Here is a 22,417-nt window from a genome sequence, read left to right on the forward strand (position 1 = left end):
AGTGGGTGAGTAGCGCACACAGAGCTCTTTTGGACTTCTGCCTGACTGGGAGTGAGCTCTCAGTGAAAGTTTTGTTGTTGTTTTTTAAGTGGCATTGATCCTGTTAAATGGAATTTAAGCAAAGATGCCAAGTACTTAGAAATAAAGTAGCCAGAGATTGTTGGGATTTAGTTGTTACTAAGTAAGGGTTGTTCCTAGTTTGGTAGCAGAAAATCTCTACCTCAAAATGACTAAAAATGCTAAAAGAAGAAAGTACTACATGAGTTTGTTTTGTTTTATTTTGTTTTGTTTTGAGACCGAGTCTCGCTCTGTCACCAGGCTGGAGTGCAGTGGCGCAATCACGGCTCACTACAACCTCCACCTCCAGGGTTCAAGCGCTTCTCCTGCCTCAGCCTCCCGAGTAGCTGGGATTACAGGCATGTGCGTCACTGGCTAGTTTTTTTGTTTTGTTTTGTTTTGTTGTTTTGTTTTGTTTTGTTTTTTTATTGTATTTTTAATAGAGACGGGGTTTCGCCATGTTGGCCAGTCTGGTCTCAAACTCCTGACCTCAGGTAACCCGCCCGCCTCAGCCTCCCAAAGTGCTGGGATTACAGGCTTAAGCCACTGCCCAAGCCCCGAGATTTTTTAAAATAACATGTTATTATGGAAAATTTCAAATATATACTAAAGTAGAATAGCACAAGGAACCCCCCATATAAGCATGTACTCACCTTCAGCCTTGAGCAACTCAGGACTCATTCTGTTGCATCTGTTACCTCCCCCTGTCTTATTGTGAAGCAAATCCTGGGCATTGTATAATTTTACTTGTAAGGTGTTCCGTGTATACCTCTAAAATATAAAGATTCTAAAAACAGAAAGATAAATGAAAACATAATCCTAATACATAATATCATTATTACACCTAAATGAAATTTATTATTCCTTAATATCACTAAATATTAAGTAGGAGATTCTTTAGTGAAATAACAATATACAATGGACATTAAAACGACTTTAACATCAAATGAAACTAAAAAACACCAACATATTTATTAATTTAACAGTACTGAGGGAGTCCATGCTAGTTCCCCGTAATGGTTAAGGGTTCTAGTTCCAGCTCAGTCAGTCTTGAGCTTTGGTTTCTTTCCACTAAGAGTATCTATTTCCACAGGTTATCAGAGTTAAGTGAAATAACTCATTTACAATAACTAGTATAGAGGAGACATTAAATAAATATTACATTCCTTTCCTTTTTCTTTTACCTACAGTTCAATTCTTGTTTTAAACTACAGTTTATGTTAGAAATACAGAATTCTCTATTCTTTGTCCATACCCTTCCTCTCTGATGGAGACATATTTAATATGGTGGTGTAATCAAACCGTAGCTCACTGATGAAAACTTTTTTCCATGGTAGACCGTCAGTCTGATGGAAGACTGTTCACTTGTGAGGACAGATGATCTTGTGAAGCTGTTAGGTTGCCCAATCTTAGTAGATTTTACATGGTGATGCTGCACCTTCTGAACACACCTCACTGACTTTTCTAGGAGAACTGTTTATTTGCACAAACCTCTAGCTTGTCTCTCTTCATTTTTAAAATGCACTCAGTTATCTAGGTGCAGTCTGTGTGATATATTTGATACCTTTTTGATACAACTAGTACATCAGGATGTATCAGATCTTGAAGGCTTTTCTGCTGGATCTCCTTTTTTTTTCTCCTCCTCCCTTTTCCCCCTTTACCCCTTTCCAACATTTAGGCCATAGTGGGTATACGAAAATGAACAAGACAGAAATGCCAACCTCAAGGAACTTACTTGAAGTCTAGCGAGTATCACAGATAAATACTTCTGATGTAATGTGGAAAATGCAAACAGTTATCTACGAAATATAGAGGGAGGTGTTAGGGAAGGCTGCATAGAGGAGGTGTCATTTAAGCAGAGCCTGAAAGGTGGAATGGGGTTGGGATAAAGGAAGGCTTTCCAGGCAGAGGAAGAGCAGTCACAAAGACACAGAGCAGTGAAAATGGTGTGTTCCTCCTGCCGTCCAGACCTGTGAGCTGCCTCGAAACATGGGTTCAGCATCCAGAGCGCTCCCGGTTTTTAGCCCTTGCATCTTGTTACCTACTTGGTCCCACAGAGATTTCACCAATGATCCCTTTTTTCCCTATGCCCTTTCCCCACATTATTCAGTGAGATCAAAACTGTTAGAAATTGACACTAGTTTTAGATCCTTAAAATGCACTTTTATTTTACTCTGATTTCCTTATCAAACTTTGCACCAGAATGGCCTCTTTTTAGAAGTAAGAGCCATTCTCTTTATGTATATACATATTCCTACTTTATCATATTAAGTGAGTCTTCCAAAATTAGCACCACATGTGGAAACATTTAAAGTCCAAAACATAGGCCGGATATGGTGGCTTATGCCTGTAATCCCAGCACTTTGGGAGGCCAAGGGGGGAGGATCACTTGAGCCCAGGAATTTGAGACCAGCCTGGGCAACATAGCAAGACCCCATATCTACAAAAAAGAAAAAGGAAAAATCCAAAGTATACAACTACTTAACCTCTCTAAAAATGTGAAAATGTAACGAGCACATCAGAATTGTATGTGCTATAATATGCTGTCTTTGCCAGTTTATTCTGAAAAATAGGACTGAGCCTAACAGTAAATAGATTAAGCTTGGCCAAGAGTCTTTATAAAGTTAATGGTAGTCATGTGATTAAACAGTCAAATCATTCTCTGCAGAGATAATTGTATTATGCTATTTGGGGACTTAGGTATGCCTATGTAGATAAATCAAAAGATCTGTTGAACTTTTTTCTTTGTTGTTGATTTGTCATGATTTTTTTTTAAAGAAATTAATAGAAATTAATAGAAAATTCAGAGCTCTCAAATTTCTAAAGAAATCTTAATGTTCCTTTATTTTTTCATTCTCAGCATTTAAAATATCATACATTGTGTTCCTGTTAAGTATTGAGTTATTATACTGATGTTATTTAGTCAGCAATTACTTTACACGCCTCTTATCAAGAATTCTGTTTAATCCTGAACAAGCTGCACTCTGTTTTAATACTCATTTCATAGAAATTTCCCATTACAGAGCATATGAAGTTGGGATCACATTTGTTAGACAACTGCAACCTCTTGTATAATAATTATGTGCTTGTGGGCCTCTGTGGAGCTTGCTTGCTCCTGGCATTCATCCCCAGGCACCATCCCTCCCTTGTAGAATAGAACTAACTAAAAGTAGGGGTGGGCAGCTGGATCTAACCTGTATATTAGATTCCTCTGGACTTTTCAAAACTTTGTATGGAAAACTTTGTGGCTTCTAAAAAAAAAAACCTGTTGTGGATAGTAAGGCTCTTAGTAGGTGTATTAGTTTCTCATTGCTGCTGTAACCAATTACGTCAAACTTGTGGCTTACAACAACACAGATTTATTATCTTATAGTTCTATAAGTCAGGTGTCCAAAATGGGACTCCCTGAGCTAAAACCAAGGTGTTGGCAGGACTGTGTTCTTTTCTGGAGGCTCTAAGGAAGGCCCATTGCCCTGCCCTTTCCAGCTTCTAGAGGCTGCCGACATCCTTTGGCTTCTTTTCCTCATCTTCAAAACCAGCAACATTGGAATGAGTCTTTCTCACATTGCATTACTCTCACTCTCCCTTCTGCCTCCCACTTCCACATTTACCGACCCTTGTGATTGAGCCTACTCAGATAATTCAGGATAATCTCTCTACTTTAAGGTCAGCTGATCAGCAACCTTAACTCATGTGCTGCATTAATGCCCTGTTGTCATGTAACACCATATAGTCACAGGTTCTGGCGATTAGGAGTTGGACATCTTACAGGGAGATGGGACTGGGGAAGCTGTAAAACCATTATTCTGCCTACTGTAGCAGGGATAATCCTTCTGGGATTATTCAGTACCCACTATTTATTCAATATTTAGTAAAAGTTTTTGAGGGTCTGCTTTGTGCCAGGAACTGTGCCTGACAAGCTCTGGGGAAAGAGAGAGGACTCTCTGCCCTCTCAGAGCTTGCAGTCTGGTGAAGGGAAATCAGTTTATGAACTAATCATTGTTATCATGAAGGAACCGGTGCTGAAATAGATGCACATGTAGCGTTTTGTGCGGGAATGGGATCTGACTGCAGCTGGGAGTGTAGGGTGAGTATGAGGAGGAGGAAAAGAGAATCTTAAACGAGGAGGAAGAATTTTCCTGGGAGAGAATGATGGGTGGGGCGTTCCAGGGAAAGGGAGAACCATATGAGTATGCAAGTGAGGGGAAGGCCTGGGACTTGGAGGCTGGAGTGGTGCGGGATGGAGGCTGGAATGGTGCGGGGTGTGCGGCAGGGACTTTCAGGGCTGAGTTGTGAAGGGCCTTAAGTGCTGCATTTGGGAGTTTGGACTTTTTCCCGTTGTTTAGACACTGAGATGACTCATTGGCTTCCCTTTGGCAAATCAGCATGCAGAGCTGCTTCCTTTAACTGCAGTGTATTTTGAAACCAGAATTCACCACTGTCAAATGTATTCTACCCACGCATTTCCCTTGCTTTGCTCATTTATGCTGTTCACATGACCCCTGGAAGGAGTTGAGTGTTTGACCCCTGGTAGACAGGGGAGGAGGTAAGGAGATGGAAACCATTGAAGGTTTTAAAACAGAAGAGTAGCTTGGTCAAATCTTGTATGTGATGGAATGAACCCCTTGCTTGCGTATCTCTTAATTTTTTTCCCAACAGACTTAAAAGTCAGATTTCCAACCGGGCGCGGTGGCTCACGCCTATAATGCCAGCACTTTGGGAGGCCGAGGCGGGCAGATCACGAGGTCAGGAGATCGGGACCATCCTGGCTAACACGGTGAAACCCCGTCTCTATTAAAAATACAAAAAAGTTAGCCGGGCGTGGTGGTGGGTGCCTGTAGTCCCAGCTACTCGGGAGGCTGAGGCAGGAGAATGGCGTGAACCTGGGAGGTGGAGCTTGCAGTGAGCTGAGATGGCGCCACTGCACTCCAGCCCTGGTGACAGAGCAAGACTCCATCTCAAAAAAAAAAGTCAGATTTCCTGATGCAGCCTAAGTGGAAAGCAGGAACAGGATTGTAAGGCAGGCAGGCAGTGGTGGTGCACTGGGACACACGCTGAATTTGGACTCAGTCCTGAGCTTTTGAAACCAAGCTCACATACTAAATATGTAACCTTGGACAAGTCACTTAGCTTTTCCCAAACTGGTTAATGAGAACAATAAGAATCATAGCACAGCAGGGTTGTTGGGAAGAGAAATAGTCCATGTACGTGAAAGTGTTGAGCAGTGTCAGGGATGGTGGACAGTCTCTCAGTCCTGATTTGCTATCTGTGAAATAAATGAATATTGTGACCATACTTAATTCTTTTTCTTTGATTTGTTTGCTTACAATGCCTTAGGGTATTTTTCTGAATCACATTCATAATAAGAGTCTAGACTATGTGGGAAATTTAGCTGAACCCAAACTGACATCTCCAGACAAACCATGGATGTTTCTTTTGTGATCAGTGCTATTTTGTATTTAGGCATATACTCATTCCACAGTGTTTATTGATCACCTCTGTGCTTCTTGTTGTGCTTACAACTGTAGGGAAAGCTGGGCAGCCCCTCCTTGCATAGTTCTGCCACTGACAAAGAAGTGTGTATATAAAAGTTAGGTCAGAGTACATGGCCATGAATAATTGAGTGCCAAGAGGGTGGTGTGCAGAAGTCCTTTTAAGATCAGAGCAAAGTGAAAATTAGCCTGGATTGGCCTTGACAGAAAAACTTCCATGGAAGAGATGAAAGTTCAGCAGACCTTGTAAGGCTGGGGCCATGTGTGTTTGGAACGAGTGCAAAGTGTGTGAGTCGGAAGCTGGAGTAAGACGTCGTCAGAGGACCAGCAGGCCACTGGCTAGTAATCATTCTCCCTCTGGAAACACATTTGTTCCTATTGACTGTAGTCTGAGCATTCTTTCCACCACTTTTTATTTATTTGTGAATTGCTAGTTCCATGCACAGTACCTGGCATGTGGTAGGTGCTTTAGAATAGGTTTTTATTATACTAGAAACAGCCATCACAAACACAGTGCTTTGTACCTGTACCTTTGAGTTTTCTTCATCCATGGAAATAGCCCATAGGAAAGACAGAGATTTGCTATGTGGGGATAAATGGTTACCCCTGAATCTTTGCTTTAACTCTGCTGCTCTGCATGGGCCCTATTTACAAACCCAACAGCTTCAGCTTTAGAACTGTCCCTTAGAACACTTGGAAGAAGGAATACTTGCTGTACAATTTTAGCTAAAGAAAAGAAAAGGAATTAACCTTATTGAACGCATGCTATGTAATTACTAGACATGCATTATCTCATTTCATCTTTAACTTACCTAGAAATCACCTATTCATAGTGTCATAGGTCCTAATGATTAGAGGTAGAAGGAACCATCGATGAGAGACTGAGGCCTAGGAATGGTAACTAATTTGTGACTGTACGAGAGTCCAAAACCGACGGTGCTCAGTTTGTAGCTTCAGAATCTTTCTGCAATTTGCATTTTATTCTCTATTAATTTAAAATTCATTACATGGGTGTAACATATCTATCTATATAAACTGTTGGCTTTCTTTTTTAATTTTAGATTTCTCACATTGGCAAACTGAGAGATTTTCTTCTGGAACACAGGAAAGATTATATTAATGCTTGTAGGTAAGTACATATTTTTTTACCAGGACTTTGGTGACTGTGTTCTTTCCTACACCTGTATTTCTTTTGCGCTTTTTGCCCCCACCTTTTTCTTAATAACTCAGAGTTGTAATGAGGAAGACCAATTTGGCAGTGGAAAAATCTCCTCAAAGCAAAAGGCTCTGCTGTACTCCATGTCCTCAAAAGTCATGAAATCACAACAGCAATATCTTCCAGTCTATTTGTATCTCTATATGTACCATTATCTCCTTTCAGATGAAACTCACTCCATGAATACTTACAGAGCTGTATTTGAAGCTGGGGACACATGTATTTGTATGCCCTGAACCTGTGGAAGAACAAAGTTTTCAAGCCTCTGCTAAGCTATTTTTGCCCATCTCTTGCAGTCCCAGTCTGTGACACCAGTTTTGCTGTTTTGGTGACATTCTCATGAGCACATTTCAGTCCTTACCCTCATGTCGCTGGATCATGCCTCCCTCACCAATTCCCAGTCCTCGGTCCTGATGGCCATTTTCTTCTTTTGTCCTTTTCCCAGGCTTTTGACACCTGCTAGAGGCAGCTACACACCCACTTTGGCATAGCCTTCATTTCTTAGGGCACTCTTGATGAATCCTTCTGTTCATCCCCTCATGTTACTCATGTTGACATTCCTTTTGGTGGCTAGGTCCAGTTTCTACTCAGTAGTCAGAGTGTTTTTTAAACTTTAATTGGATTATGTCACCACCTGAGTAAACCCACCATGAATACCGCATTGGAATTAGCATTAATACCAGCCTCTACACTGCGGTCTCCCCACTCCTGATCTAGCCCCTGGCCTCATTTCTAACACCGCCTTCCCACGACGGTGCTCCAGCCATGCCAGCCTTCCTTAAAGGTGCCATGCCCTTTCCTGGTGCAGGCCCCAGGCCTATGCTGTTCCTCCTTTTCCCACGGTGGTTTCCTTTTCAAACTTAAAGGCTCAATTTAATAGTCCCTCTTCCGAGAGGCCTTCTCTCACTACCCTTTATAAAATAGATCTCTTCTGTTAGTTAGTTTCTCCACCCTGTATATTTTCTTCAGTAACTAAACACAATTTGTAATTATTTAATAATTGCAGTTTATTATCTGTCTTTGTCACCAGGCTGTACATGTCACGAGGTCAAGGACCTTGTTAGGTTTCCATCATGTTTCCGTAGTTCCTCACCCATATTTGGCACTCAGTAAATACTTGTTGAATGAATGATTTCCTCCTAGTCCTAAAGTCCATGACTAGCCCAGCAGTACTCAACTGTGGTGATTTTGCACCCCAGGGGACATTTGGCAATGTCTGGAGACATTTTTGTTTTTCCCAACTCGGAAGAGGAGTACTGCTAGCATTTAGTGGGTAGAGGCCAAGAATGGGCAAAACTCAGGACAACTCTCCAAACAGGGACTTACGCGGCCCAAAACTGAGGAGGTGCTGACATTGAGATCTCCTGCTCCAGCCTGACCCCTCACTCCAGATTAAACTTCCTGGTTCGTCACAGGTTTATTGAATTCTAGATGCTTAGGGCACGTCTGGGAATAAAATACAAATATTCCTGCCCTCATGGCGTTTGCATTCTTGTGGGCTGGCAAAGACAAGCACTACGTGTATAGTACATTAGGTCATAGGTCCTATGGAAAGAAAGGGAAGAGTAGAACCAAGGTAACAGGGATCGGGAGTGCTGGGAAAGCTCGTGATTCTTACACAGAGTAGTCAGGAAGGCCCCATTGAGGTGGCATCAGAGCCTACTCCTCTGTAAAGTTTGGAACCTCTAATAGGATCTCTCAGTTCCCTCCTCACCTCATCACTTTCTTTCCACCTGTCATAGAGAAACCCCTCTCTTTGTTTTTAAGGATACTGTCCTACTTGTGTATAAACTAAAGGGAAGAAAAGAGCCAGATGACCAAAAATAGCTGGGAGTCATGAACGCAGCAGTACCTGAGAAGTGGTGCGAGTGCATCCTTTATGTCATCACTCACACCGCCTCTCAGGTACCGCTGTGTTCATGATTCCCAGCCAGTTTTCATCATCTGGCTCTTTTCTTCCCTTTAGTTTATACATTAAGCGGTACAAGCACATCCTTTATCTCATCACTCACACCGCTTCTCAGGTACTGCGGTATTCATGATTCCCAGCTATTTTTGGTCATCTGGTTCTTTTCTTCCTTTTAGTTTATACATTTGACTTTGCTTACTCCTTAAGCCACAGGCACTGTCGCTTCATTTCACGTCAGTGCCAAACATGGGGAGAAAGTCTAATCAGGGATCAGCCAACTTTCTATAAGAGCCAGATAGTATAGTTTAGGTTCTGTGGGCCACATATGGTTTCTGTCGCATATTTTTTGTTTTGTTTTTTCACAACCTTTAAAAACCTTTAACCATTCTTAGTTCTCAGACCATAGGGAGTCATGCCTACAGGCTAGACTTGGCCTACAGACTGCAGTTGACGTGACCTCTGCTTCCTCACCTTTTACTCCGCGCCAACCATATGGCTCTGTTTCCCTCACTTTTCTGAAATTTTTCTCCTCATGCTCATCTGTGACTTCCTAATCACCAAATCCAGTGGCTTTTCCTCAAGGGGAATATAAATAGACTCGTATGGTACACACTCTGGTGTGTCTACCTTCTTTTACTCCACATGTTTTTGAGGTTCTTGCATGTTGTGTATACCAGTAGTTTGTTCCTTTCTGTTGCTTTATTATTTGTAATATTCCATTGTGTGACGTTACCACAGTTTGCTTATCCATTTATCTAATAGAGAATACTGGGCTATTTCCACTTTGAGACTATTAGGAATAAAGCCTTTGTGAGTAGCATCTTCTACAAGTCTCTTTTTGGGCATACTCATTTATTTCCTTTGAATAAATACCTAGGGGTGAAATTAGTGGGTCATACAAATGGTAGGTGCATGCTTAGCCTTAAAATAAACTACCAAGCAATTTTTCAAAGTGGTTTTTCACTCCTTGTAGCAATGCATGAGAGTTATAATTGCTCCCTATCCTTGCCAACATTTGGCGTAAATAGGCTTTTCAATTTTAACCATGATAATGTAACCGAGCACAGGCTCGGCTGCTCACCGCTTGCAAAGCCAATAACAAGGACGAAAGGAAGGTGACTTTATTTCCAGAGCAAGCAGTGGGAAGGCAGGAGCGATGCTGAGTACTAGGTCTGTGTGTCTCTTTCTGGTAGCTATCATCGCAGGCTGGCGACATGTCAGCAATGGCCGGGTTGTAGACTACCCGCCTTGAGGTAATCTCTGGAATTTTGCAGTTAGGTCTCCATCCTCAGTCTATCTCAAGTTAGCCCCTGCAACTTCCAGGTAAGCACATAATTAGATACATACAGTTAGGTAAATGTGCATGGTGTAAGGGAATGTATGGTGAGAAAGGGAGGGGACGTGGTGTTTCAGAGAAAGTACGTTTCAAGGCTGTATTCTAAGACTAAGGAGGAAAAAAAGGGTTTCTGCAGTAAGCCTTAGGATTACATCTTGAGACTAGGGAGAAAAGAGAAAAAGGAATAAAAAGTTTTAAAGTGTACTTTCAGGCTAGCCTGATTCCAGTGACAAATGTGAAATGGCAAGTCACTGTACTTGAAGTGTGTCCTTCTCTAATGAGAATGGTGTTAAGCGCCTTGATGGTTTTTTCTCAGCTCTTCTACTTTGCCACAGCCTTTGATCCTGTTGACCATCATCAGTTTCTTGAATTTTCCTATTCCCTTGACTTCCATTACAGTATTTTTTGGCTCCTCTCACCACTCATTTTTGCCTCTTTGTCCTTCATCTATCCCATAAGAACTCCGGGGCTCTGTTTCAGGCCCTTTTCTTTTATATGTCTCTAGTTTGCTTAGAAAAAAAGTTCTATCTACCTACCTAGCTACCCTCCCACCCACCCCCCATGCCCACCTTATCTTTCCATCCTGAGTGTTTATTCTGTGTTAGGTACTCTGATAAGCACCAGTTATTCATATCTTATCTCATTTGGTCCTCACATCAACCCTATGAGGAAGGCACTGCTGTTAAGCCTGTGTGGCAGGCAGGCAATGAAAGCGTAGCGATGGCATAACCTGAAGATCACAGCTGGTGAGCCTCTGAGCCAGGGCTGGCCATGGAATCCTTGCCCTTCCCCACCACACATTCTTACGACCTACTGTGGCTTCCTCTCTCACCAGTATGCCAGTAGTGAAACCACCTTTGCAAAGGTTTTAACAGTGGGAAAATTATGACAGCGAACGAGATCTGACCTAATCAACTCCGCCTTGCCTTTAACCTCCCAGATGCCCTTGATCATTACTAGCCATAGGCCAAACTAACTTTGGGAGGAAGTTAATTTATAGTTTAACTTTGAAACAAAAGTGACAACAGCCCCTCTTGGAAACAAACCCCCTTCTTGCTTGGGGACAAGGCCACCTTTGTAAAACCAACAAATTAGCCACGAGATTAGAAATTACGGCTCAGGAGTTATGTAGCCAGAGGCCAGAAGACCGCTAACCTCCGCATTTGCTCCTATAGATAACATTACTGCTATAAAACCTAAGATTGATGTTAGAGGTATTTTCAGACCCCAAATTTTGATGGATCAGCTGGCACCATGCAGACCAGGACACTGGCTCATCTGGTCTTATGGCCCCCACCCAGAAACTGACTCTGTGCAAGAGGACAGCTTCGACTCCCTAGGATTTCATCCTTAATCCAACCAATCAGCATTCCCCATTCCCTAGCCCTCTGCCCACCAAACTGTCTTTTAAAAACCCAGCCTCCAAATCTTCAGGGAGGCTGATTTGAGTAATAATAAAACCCCAGTCTCCCTTTTAGACAGCTCTGTGTATATTTAACTCTTTCTCTATTGTAGTTCCCCTGTCTTGGTAAATGAGCTCTATCTGGGCAGTGGGCAAGATGAACCTGTTGGACGATTACAGTTGTTCCTATATGCATGTCATGAGCACAGGCTTTTCCCAGTCCCCATTGCCACTGTCCTGCTCGCCCAGCACCTGTGAGCAGCACCGTTCCCATGCATGCTGCCCGCTCCTCCCATCCGCTCTAGAGTGCTTCAGTGCAGCCTTTGTCACTTGCCTGATTTCTTGGTTCTCAACTCCCTGCTCTTTGTCCCTTCCTCTCCTGGTCTGTCTAGAAGGCACACATGTAGTCCTTATCATCGTAGATAGAATCACATGCTTCCCTCTTCAAATCCCTTCTCTGCCTGCAGGATGTGGCCCATCCATACTTCTTAGATAAGCAAGACTTTTCATTACCCTCACCCACTTTTCCATCCTACCCCTTTCCTTCATGTGCCCTATAGCTGCATTCAGAATTAACATTTGTTCTGCCTCCAGGCCTCCACTCACGCTATCAGGTTGGCCTGTTGCTCTTTACTCAAATCCACACATGTCACATGTTCACATGCTTCCATCCTGAGAGACCCATTTATCACCACCACCTTCTCGGTAGAGCCTGCTCGGGCCCTGCCTTCCTATCTGAAAGCCATCTCTCCTGCCTCTGAGTACTGACAGCTCTTTCTCTGTGCTTTTCTTATGGTACTTCTCACATGTGCCTGGTAGAAGAGTTATTTGTTCATAGTCACTTCTACCACATTTCTTGAGGTGAAAAACTGTGTCCTACTCATCTCTGCATGTTTATAGTGCCATGATTTGATCAATTTGATTCATTAATCAGTTTACTCATTCTGCAGTTATTTATTGAGTGCCTACCATGTGCCATAGACTATGCCAGGCATGGAGTATAAAATAGTGAACAAACACAAACATGGCTGTCCCTGCCTTCATGGAGCTGCTAAAGTATTCATGTCAACAGGTAACATTGCAGATATGATAGGTACTGCAAAAACAGAGTACAGATAGCTTTTTATTTTTCCAACTTTTAAGTTCAGGGGTACATGTGTAGGATGTGCAGGTTTGTTACATAGGTAAACGTGTGCCATGGTGGTTTGCTGCACAGATCATCCCATCACCCAGGTATTAAACCCAGCATCAATTAGCTATTCTTCCTGATGCTCTCCCTTCTCCCACCCCCGACCCTCCAACAGGCCCCAGTTTGTATTGTTCCCCACCACCTCACGTCTATGCGTTCTCATAATTCAGCTCCCATTTATAAGTGAGAACATGTGGTATTTGGTTTTCTGTTCTTACGTTAGTTTGCTGAGGATAATGGATTCCAGCTCCATCCATGTCCCTGCAAAGGACATCATCTCATTCCTTTTTATGGCTGCATAGTGTTCTGTGATGTATGTGTTCCACATTTTCTTAATCCAGTCTATCATTCATTGATGGGCATTTAGGTTGATTCCATGTCTTTGCTATTGTGAATAATTCAGTGATGAACATATAAGTACTTGTCCATGTATCTTTATAATAGGATGATTTATATCCCTTTGGGTAGATACCCAGTAATGGGATTGCTGGGTCAAATGGTATTTTTGCCTCTAGGTCTTTGAGGAATCGCCACACTGTCTTCCACAGTGGTTGAACTAATTTATGCTCCCACCAACAGAACAAAGATACAACATACCAGAATCTCTGGGATGCAGCTAACACAGTGTTAAAAGGGAAATTTATAGCACTAAATGCCCACATCAAAAAGCTAAAAAGATCTCGAGTTAACAACCTAACATCAAAACTAAAAGAACGAGAGCCAAGAGCAAACAAACCCCAAAGCTAGCAGAAGACAAGAAATAACCAAGATCAGAGCTGAACTAAAGGAGATAGAGACACAAAAAAAAACCCTTCGAAAAAATCAATGAATCCAGGAGCCACTTTTTTGGAAAAATCCAGATTTTTGGAAAAAATTAATGAGATAGACTGTTAGCTAGACTAATAAAGAAGAAAAGAGAGAAGATTTAAATAAACACAGTCAGAAATGTTAAGAGGGATGTCACCACTGACCCCACAGGTATACAACTGCATGGAAATCAAACAACCTGTTCCTGAATGACTCTTGGGTAAATAATGAAATTAAGGCAGAAATCAAGAAGTTCTTTGAAACTACTGCAAACAGGTAGCTTTTGAGGAATTTAGCCTTGTCAGAGAAAGTGTCCTTAAAGAAGTGACATTTGAGCTGAGCTCTGAAGGAGTACGAGTTACCTAGGTGTAAAGCAAGAAGGAAGGAAGAGAATCCAAATGCAAGGGGTTGGCATGTGCATACACCCTGCGGACAGCGTCTGTCCTATTGTGAAACATGCAGAGATGAAAAAGATAGTTTCTCATACACTAAATATTTATCGAGCAGATGAAGGAATGATGCAAGTCATCGAAAATGCCATTTGGAAAGAAAAAGAGAAAAAAACATTCTAAGCAACACTTCTAAAACGGTTTCTGGAATAGACTCCAGCTCTCCACAGACAGTGGGAGTACAGGTGTCTTGTCTCGTCTCTTCCCCTAGCTCCATTTGCACTGGCTTTAGGATGGCATTTTACCGTAGGACTCATCTTCAAATGTATTATGTAAATTAATGAAAAAGTTGGATTTGACAGGTAAGATAACATCATTAGGAGCATCTTTTTAGGATTTCATCTTTATAAAACAAGGGTTGGTTGCATTTCAGAAGCATTCCTGTCACAAAGATAGAGAATATAAAATAAATCCTGCTTTTTTAACTTTGTCAATATATGCAAAAATGGAAATACTTCTTATAAATTCTCCAACAGAGAAAAATAATTATACCCTAGTTGAATTTTAAATAATCCTTGATGCTTTGTCTACTTGTACTTAACATACATAGGCAATTTTATGCTTTTAAATGCACTTCATTTGCATTATTTTGGAATATACTAAAATAATTATTCTGATGCATAGTACCAAGAAAACCTTATTTTTAAGCTCTCAGTTAAAATAGTTGGTTAACACTAGATCGCAGTGTCAATTTTATTTCTAAAGGTGTGTATGTGTATCAAATACTGATTTGATAGGCTGTAAAAAATGGAAGCTACAGCGATTTTGTAAAACTTTACAAAACTTGTATAAAGCTCTCAATTTGTAGCTTCTTTCTTTAGTATCTGACAACTTAGGTTGACGAAATGGTTGTAAATATCTTTCATAGAAATCGCTTATTAACTTCCCTTTTCCTTGAAAAGAAATCCAGCAAAGTAAATGCTTTGAGTGCTGGTTTGATTCACACCACTCCTTACGAACCATGTGAATCTGTGAAACTCAGTGTCTTCCTCTAATGCCAGAGGTCAGCAAATAACAGCCACAGGCCAAATCTACATTTTAAATATACTTTTAAATGTAGGTACATATTTTAATGTTGGGGAAAAAATAATAAGGATATTTTATCACATGTGAACATTATATGAAATTCAAATTTCAGTGTCCATAATAAAGTTTTATTGGCACACAGCCACGCTTATTTGTTTACATATTGTCTAGGGCTGTTTTTATGCTACAACAGCAGAGTTGAGTAGCTGTGATGGGCTACAAGGCCCACAAAGTCTAACATGTTTACTCTCTGGCCCTTTTCAGAAAAAGTTTGCAGAGCCAACAGTGGGAGGGATAATAACTCAGAAAGCAGTTGAGAGGTTCAAAGCAGACAGTATGATTGAAATGCAATGTGAGAAGAACAACACAGTGGCATCCGGTGTTCTTCTGGAACTTTGCAGTTGTTTTAAGCTTTCGATGTAATAGTGATGTTAAGGCAGTTATTATACTCAAACAGCAAAAGGAGGCTCCTGCACGCTGTTTTTCGGTGTTCCCAGACTACTGCAGCATGGATTCTCATCTTAGTACAGTAAAGAGGGCCTAAGCCTTCCCCTTTCCCAGCTCCAAGGGCAGCAAATGCTAGGACTGAGGATCGGGTTCCCTAGGGCCAGTGCCAGCTCTGCCACTTATGGGCAGATAACTTCAGAAGATAGAACTGTTGTCCCCGAGGCATTCTTCGTCTTGTTAGGTCCATCGCCTCATTCTAGAAACTCAGTCTTTTTTTTTTTAAGGTGGTTTTGCTATGTTGCCCAGGTTAGCTTCAAAATCCTAGGCTCAAGTGATCCTCCTGCCTCAGCCTCCTGAGTAGTTGGGACTATAGGCATATGACATGGTACCCAGCTAGAAACTCAGTCTTTTACTCATTTTCCTGAGGCCAGTTGTTCATTGCCAACTCATGCACACTGAATTCTACTCCACCCCCGTTTTGGTCCCTGTGAAAGAGCATGGGCTTTGGGGTCAGTCACACCTAAGTTCCAGTCCCAATCCTGCCATGTATTTATCATGTGAATGAATATAACTCACCTTTGTGCTAGTTTTCTTTTTTATAAAATGTGGATGATGTTCTTGTGAGGATTAAATTAGGTGGGTATGAGAGTTCCTGACACATAGAAGTCTCCTGGTGAATGATAATTGAATTGGAACCCCATTTGACCTATGATGCAGTTGCAGGGGGTTGGAGGGTATTGGTTATTGAACAAGACAAAACCCACCTCTGTTTCCTGCCAGAGAGTTGGGAGGAGGGAGAAAGAAAGAAAGAAATGGAGGCAGGAGTCAGATCAACACAGTGGAGACCCATGTGTCATATCAGCTTTATCATTGGTAAAATGTAGGTCAGCAAACAAAGCTTTGTTTTGCAGGCGGGTGGCCTTGTTGATACTCTGCTCTTGAATTAAACACACTCAGGCATTAGTGCCACTGAGCAGCCACAGGCCCTGGAGCACAGACAGCAGGGACAGGCCCCTTTGCAACATAGGAGAGAGAGGAACAGAGCAGAACCTCTGCAGTCTCTAAGTAGGCAAAAGAGAGGAGAGAAAGGTGTGGTGACTATATGCACCCCGTGATTTCTGCCAGGGGGCCAGAGGGAGGAGGCTCTGGGAGGAGGCAAGGTGTCATTTGGGGAAGTTGGTTCCCACAGAAACATGAGGATTAGGGAATAAGCATTCCCCCCGGTAGCCCAGGTTCTGTCCAGATGGAGAAAGGCCACCCTTATTGTCTCTCATCAAGTTCTCCCTCCCAAAGGTGGTAGACTGCTTAAAGCCTTTCTTTTTTACTTTTCTGCCCTCCCAATGCAATGTGCTAGCCTTGGCCTGCTCCTAGAAACATTTTATATGGAGTATGATCATGGAATTGAAAGAATATGTGTAGAAATATTGCCTTCAGACCTATGAGGCTTTGTTAGTTTGACGTAATTAGGAAGCTGTAATTTTTTCCAGAATGTAGAGCTCAGACTTTATTGACCCATTTAATTTTTTTTAATAATGACATTTTACTAGAGCAGAACAGCATGTAACCTAGATAGCCTCTGGCTAGATCTCTGAATGATTTTAATTAAAAATAATGTCTCCACTTCTGGTAGATGGACCTTTTCCACAATATCCTGGCAACAAAACAATCTGGGAGAAGAAACTTTCTTGGTTTCTGTTGTTCTTACTAATAGAATAACCATACTGTCAATTTTCAATTTAGAAGGTTAATGTATATATATAATGTTTCCTAAAGGAACATTACCTTTTAATTAAATAATCAGTTTTATCAAATTAACCTTTAGACCTTTTCAATTTCACTGAGCTGAGTTTCCATTAAATCAAAATATAGAGTAGGAGGATGTTAATCTAATGTTCTTGGAACTAGTCATTTCTAGGTCTGTTCTGTCTGCAGGGTACATATTCACTAAGTTGGTACCTTTCTGACTCATTTGTCCCTGACCCCGTTAGCCTCTATTTCTGATGAGAAGGTTCCTAGTAGGGATGATCCTAAGGCTTTGGCCCCTCTGCTTGCTACTCTGGCTCCTCCCCAGAGGGGAGCCATTCATCTGGTGTTGGAGGTGGGCCGGGGTTGGGGAGAGGGGATTGAGCTTGCTGACTTAGCGCCTTTGTCTCACTGTTGGGTCTTCCCTCGGACAGAGTCCATTCTCTCATGGTTGCCATCCCAAGCCTAAGTAACTAATAGGACAAGATCCTAAGGAGCGTTGGAATAAGGAACTAATTCCATGTCACTCTTCAAGTTCCACTGAGAGAGGATCATCTATTCCCTAGGAGGCTGGAGGCTGTGGGATTTCTTTTTCCAACTCTTCCTTAGAAAATGTGGAAGTGGGGTAGGGGCCGTGGGGTAGGGGTGACTCCAAGGGAGGAGAGGATGCTTATCTGGTGATTGGGAGTGAGAAGGACTTCGTGCTCATCTCACCCCTTTCTTTTTCAGAAGGGCCTGTCCTCAGGATGGATGTGCCTTAAGTTTCCTAGAGAAGGCTTTGGGAGGCGGATGCCTACCTGTCTTGGGGTGGGGGAAAAAATCGGTTCAGGAGGAACTTACTAGGGAGCACAGTCGTAGCTGTGTATCAAGCACATTCTCCAACTCAGGCTCATTCATTGGTTCAATTCATTCAAAAGTATTTATTACTGATTTATTAATTGATCAGCCTATTAAAAATGCTAGGCATTGCTCATGATGATGGGCATACAGCAGTGAACAAACAGAAGTCCTTGCCTTTGTGGAACTTACGTTTTTAGGGGGGAGAGACAGGCAAGAAAAGAAATAATTACACAAAATATATGGAATGTTAGAGTGGGGTAAGTATCTTTATGGGGAAGGAAGAAGGGAAGTGGGATAGAAAATGTCAGGAAGGGGACAGTTTATAAAGAAGGATTAGGGAAGGCCTCATTAAGAGGGCAACATGGAGTAAACAACTAAAAGAAGTAAGGGATGCATTGATGCAGCTATCTGGGGAAAGAACATTCCAGAAGGAGGAGGCAACCAACATATGTAAAGGTCCTGAGGTGAGAGTGTGCCTGGAATGTTTAGGGAACACCCTCCACCCTCTGATTCAGTCATTTTGTGGTGTGAGACCCTTCAGTAGCTGCTCCATTGTTCTCAAAAGCAGAGCCTGCATTCTTCATAAGCCTGGCTTATGCTCTAGCCCTGACTCCACGCTCCTTCTCCCTCTCCCTCTCGCCATCTGGCTTATGTCAGTTGGGTCTATTCTGGAGGATTTTCTACCACACACCCTTCATATGTGTTCTACTATCTATCTAGATGGTTCTCTCACCTTTTCACCTGGCCTGTTCCTCCTCACTCTTCAAGTCTCAGCTTGAATGTCACTTGATCAGGGAGGCCTTTTCTTCTCTTCCCATCCCACTCAGCCTATAATTATGTTATCATTTGCTGCTGCCCTTTCCTTCGCTGTCTTTTTTTTAGCCATACCATGTCTGAATATGGGAGGATGACAGACACAGAACGAGACCAGATAGACCAGGATGCCCAGATATTTATGAGGACCTGTTCAGAAGCAATTCAACAACTACGAACAGAAGGTATAGTGCTCCGAAAGATGCAAACGGGCAACCATGAATAAAGCAAGTAGTTAAACAAGATGCATATGGTGCGGCCAGTTAAAATTCCCTCTTCTTATTTCGATTTAGGTTTTAAAACGTTAAAATCTTTTCTTTCTTGATCAGTGTTTTAACCAAAGCTGTTAAAAGTACTGAAAAGGCTGTATCATTCAAGTTAAACCAATGGGAGGAGGGAGATGGAAAGGACCTCTCCAAACAGAACCAAAAATGTATCTAGGGGCCAGGGACAGTGAAGACAAATTTGTGTGTGTGTGTGTGTGTTCTGTGTGGCAAATTGTATGTGTGTGGGTGTGTATGTGTGTATGCACATGTGTGCCTCTGTTCTGTGTGGCATTTAGTGGGATGGGAGTTGACAGCAGCCTGGGGTACTTAAGCTCTACTTGCAATATTCAAGTAAACTTTCCTATCAAACCTTCAAGGTTAGGAGGAAGGCTCTGGAGCCAGGGCTGCTTAGGTTGCACCCCAACTCCACCCGTCCGAGCCATATAGCACTCTGCAAGTCACTTAATCTCCCTGGGCCTTGTTTTTTGTCTATGAAATGCAGACAATTAGGGAATGTATCTCTAGGGTTGTTATGAGAATTAAGTTAAATTCCTACAGCATGCTTAGAACTGTGTCTGGCACAAGAATGCTTATTATCTCACTTTCGTTGATGTTTAATTCTCACTGAGACAATGAGATGGCTTCCCAAGTCACGCCTCTTTCTTGATTCTTTTCTAATTTGCTTAGGCAGATACAGAGTACATTAAATAGTAAGTAGAGTTCAAAGCTGCCAGATGCCGTTGTGCTCACAACACAGACTTTTGTTTGGGAGGTTTTTATTAGAATGCTGATGGACCACTTGGAGACTCTGATGGAAGCAATAGGCATTCTTGCCAGAAAAATGTACATACCCAAAATTCTATATGCAATTTCACAGAGCTCCTGAGTCCCCCACACAAATCTTGGGTTAAGCAGCCCTATAGTAAAGACAGAAATCATGCCCTCTACCCTTAAGGGCATATACATTCATTGAGAGACCTAAAAAATACACAGGAATATTTAACAAAACCTACATTTACATATGAAACCATCTAACCTTGGGCTATTTATTGCCTCTGAACCTTAGTTTCTTCATGTGTAAAAATCAGGAAACTCGGAATTGCTATTGTAATTACTAGCAGTACATATGTAAAGTGCTAGCAGAGTACCTGCACACAGTAGGCACTCAATCTGTCAGTCAGTGGTCACTGTCTTACCAAAACCAGTGGCACAGACTTTAAGTCTGGTAAGGCCTTTTCGCACACTTCTGTGTGGTAGTTCCCAGGAGAGAGGCATCTTTGTGGATAGTAGTCATAGGTTTCCTGGAGACGGAAAGTTTGACTCATTGTCTAAGGGACCCTCAGAATGTGAGTGGCCAAGGGGAGAGGATGGGGCACTACAGTCTGAAAAGCAGCACAGGTTCAAGCAGGGAGGAGTGTGTGATTTCAATTGTTTAAACATGTTCCCTGAAGGTCAGCTTGAGCATTGGATGCTGTTAACACAGATGGGGTCAGCACTCAAGAAGTGGCTGCATCAAATACTATCCTTACTGATAAACCATAAATTATTTGACTATAGATTTTCTACAGGTTTAATCTTTCACTCTTGCAAAGCCTAATACATCTTACTCTTTTAAAAATGTAGTGTCACTTGGCACAAGACTTGTTTTATAGCTGTGTTTTAAAAAATACTCTCAATAAAGAAAGTGTTGTGAGGAAGCTGATGAATTGCTCTTTAGGATAATTGAATGCGAAGGCCTGAACATTGTCCTTTTCTGTTACAGCTCACAAGGAGATACATTCCCAGCAAGTGAAGGAGCACAGGACTGCTGTATTGGATTTCATTGAAGATTACTTAAAAAGTATTTCATTTTCTTTTAAAGGTCAAATGTGGCATTTCACAATAGATGTGATGCAGAATTTAGCTTTGCTAGCTGAAGACTGTAGTATCTCATTATATTTAATGATGCCTTTGCCTGAGAAGCTGTTTTAAGCAGTCTCTCTTCTGGTATTTTCCCCTGCAACAGGAGTATGTAAACTTTACTCAGAACAGAGAGCCATCCGAGTTAAAAGAGTGGTGGATAAGAAAAGACTGTAAGTATTGCTTTCATTGGTGTTTCTTAATTAATAATAGTACTACTAATAATAGCAGTTAAAGTTTGTAGAGCACTTACCCTATGCAACGTACCGTGTTTGAACTTCTTCACAAAATGCCATAGCTGGCGCTACCGGGCACTCACTGTGTGTCAGGCACCATGCCAGCCACTTTATTGGCCCACAACAAACCCCCATGAGGCAGGTATTGTTTCCTCCCTCATTTTACAAATGAGGAAGTTGAGGCTCAGGAGGCTTGGCCACTCACCCTAGATCCCACAGTCCCACAGGCAGCATAGCTGGGGTTTGAGCCCAGGCTGTTGGTCCAAAATCTGTGCTCTTGCCCATTTTGTCTCTTAACCCAATGAGGCTGGCACACCTTGAGCCATTTTACCTCAATCTCTTTGACCCCCATACCCCTTCTTGTCGTCCCTGAAAGTGTATTCCTGAGAGAAGAGCGAGGGCACAACAAGCAGGCCACTACAAGTCTGTCCTCAGGTCACCTGTGACAGACTTGCTCGATGCCACATGCTCTGAGTGCACACCTCCCTCCAACCCCACTACCTGTCCCATGCAGGCACTATTAGGAGCCCCATCAGCAGGTAAGGACACTGACGCTCCAGCAGGGTAAATGACTCATCCAAGGCCACAGGAAGCAGGAGGGCCAGGCTCCTGTATTTCCCATGGCGCCTGCCTGTCTTCCTCTCTGGGCTCACATGAGCATCTGGAATGCAAGAGCTGTGTTCTCACAGTCGTTCCCACTGCAACTCAGCCAGTCTTGGAGATGGAATACTCAGTGAACGAGTATCCAAACCTGGACCATTTCTAGACTAGCTTTAGAAATGTTTTAGGATGTTCTTTCAGAAGATAACATCACATAACTGTTTGGGGACACATTTTCTTTTTTGTTCTTTTTGTTGAGACAGCGTCTCACCCTATCTCCCAGGATGGAGTGCAGTGGCACGACCTCCTGGGCTCAAACAATCCTCCCACCTTAGCCTTCCGAGTAGCTGGGATTACAGGCATGTGCTACCACGTCTGCCTATTTTTTAATTTTATTTTATAGGGGTGGGATGTCACTATGTTGCCCAGGCTGCTGTCAAACTCCTGGGCTCAAGCAATCCCCCTGCCTCCCAAAGTGCTGGATTATAGGCGTGAGCCACCATGCCTGGCCCACATTTTTTAAATTCTTACTGTGTCAGGGTCCCCAGCACTACTCTCTGGTTCTAGGATTCACTAAGAGGTCTCATGGGACTCAACATACAGTCCTGCTTCTGACTATGATTTGTCACACTTTTGAAAGGATGCGAAGCAAAACAGCAAAGGAAAAGGCATGTGGGACAAAAGTCCAGA

General features: G+C 42.3%; 1 protein-coding gene across 3 annotated transcripts in view; it reads left to right on the top strand.

Annotated features, from left to right (window-relative positions):
- STX18 (syntaxin 18) overlaps window positions 1-22,417 on the top strand; it is a 123,056-nt gene that overhangs the window by 64,760 nt on the left and 35,879 nt on the right. For all 3 annotated transcript variants that reach the window (NM_001131413.1, XM_024245685.3, XM_024245682.3), the window contains 4 exon segments: window positions 6,611-6,678; window positions 18,796-18,911; window positions 20,755-20,832; window positions 20,998-21,064. In NM_001131413.1, coding sequence (NP_001124885.1) covers window positions 6,611-6,678; window positions 18,796-18,911; window positions 20,755-20,832; window positions 20,998-21,064 — 329 coding nt within the window.

This window comes from Pongo abelii, chromosome 3, assembly GCF_028885655.2.
Source record: "Pongo abelii isolate AG06213 chromosome 3, NHGRI_mPonAbe1-v2.0_pri, whole genome shotgun sequence".
Classification (NCBI taxonomy): Eukaryota; Metazoa; Chordata; class Mammalia; order Primates; family Hominidae; genus Pongo; species Pongo abelii.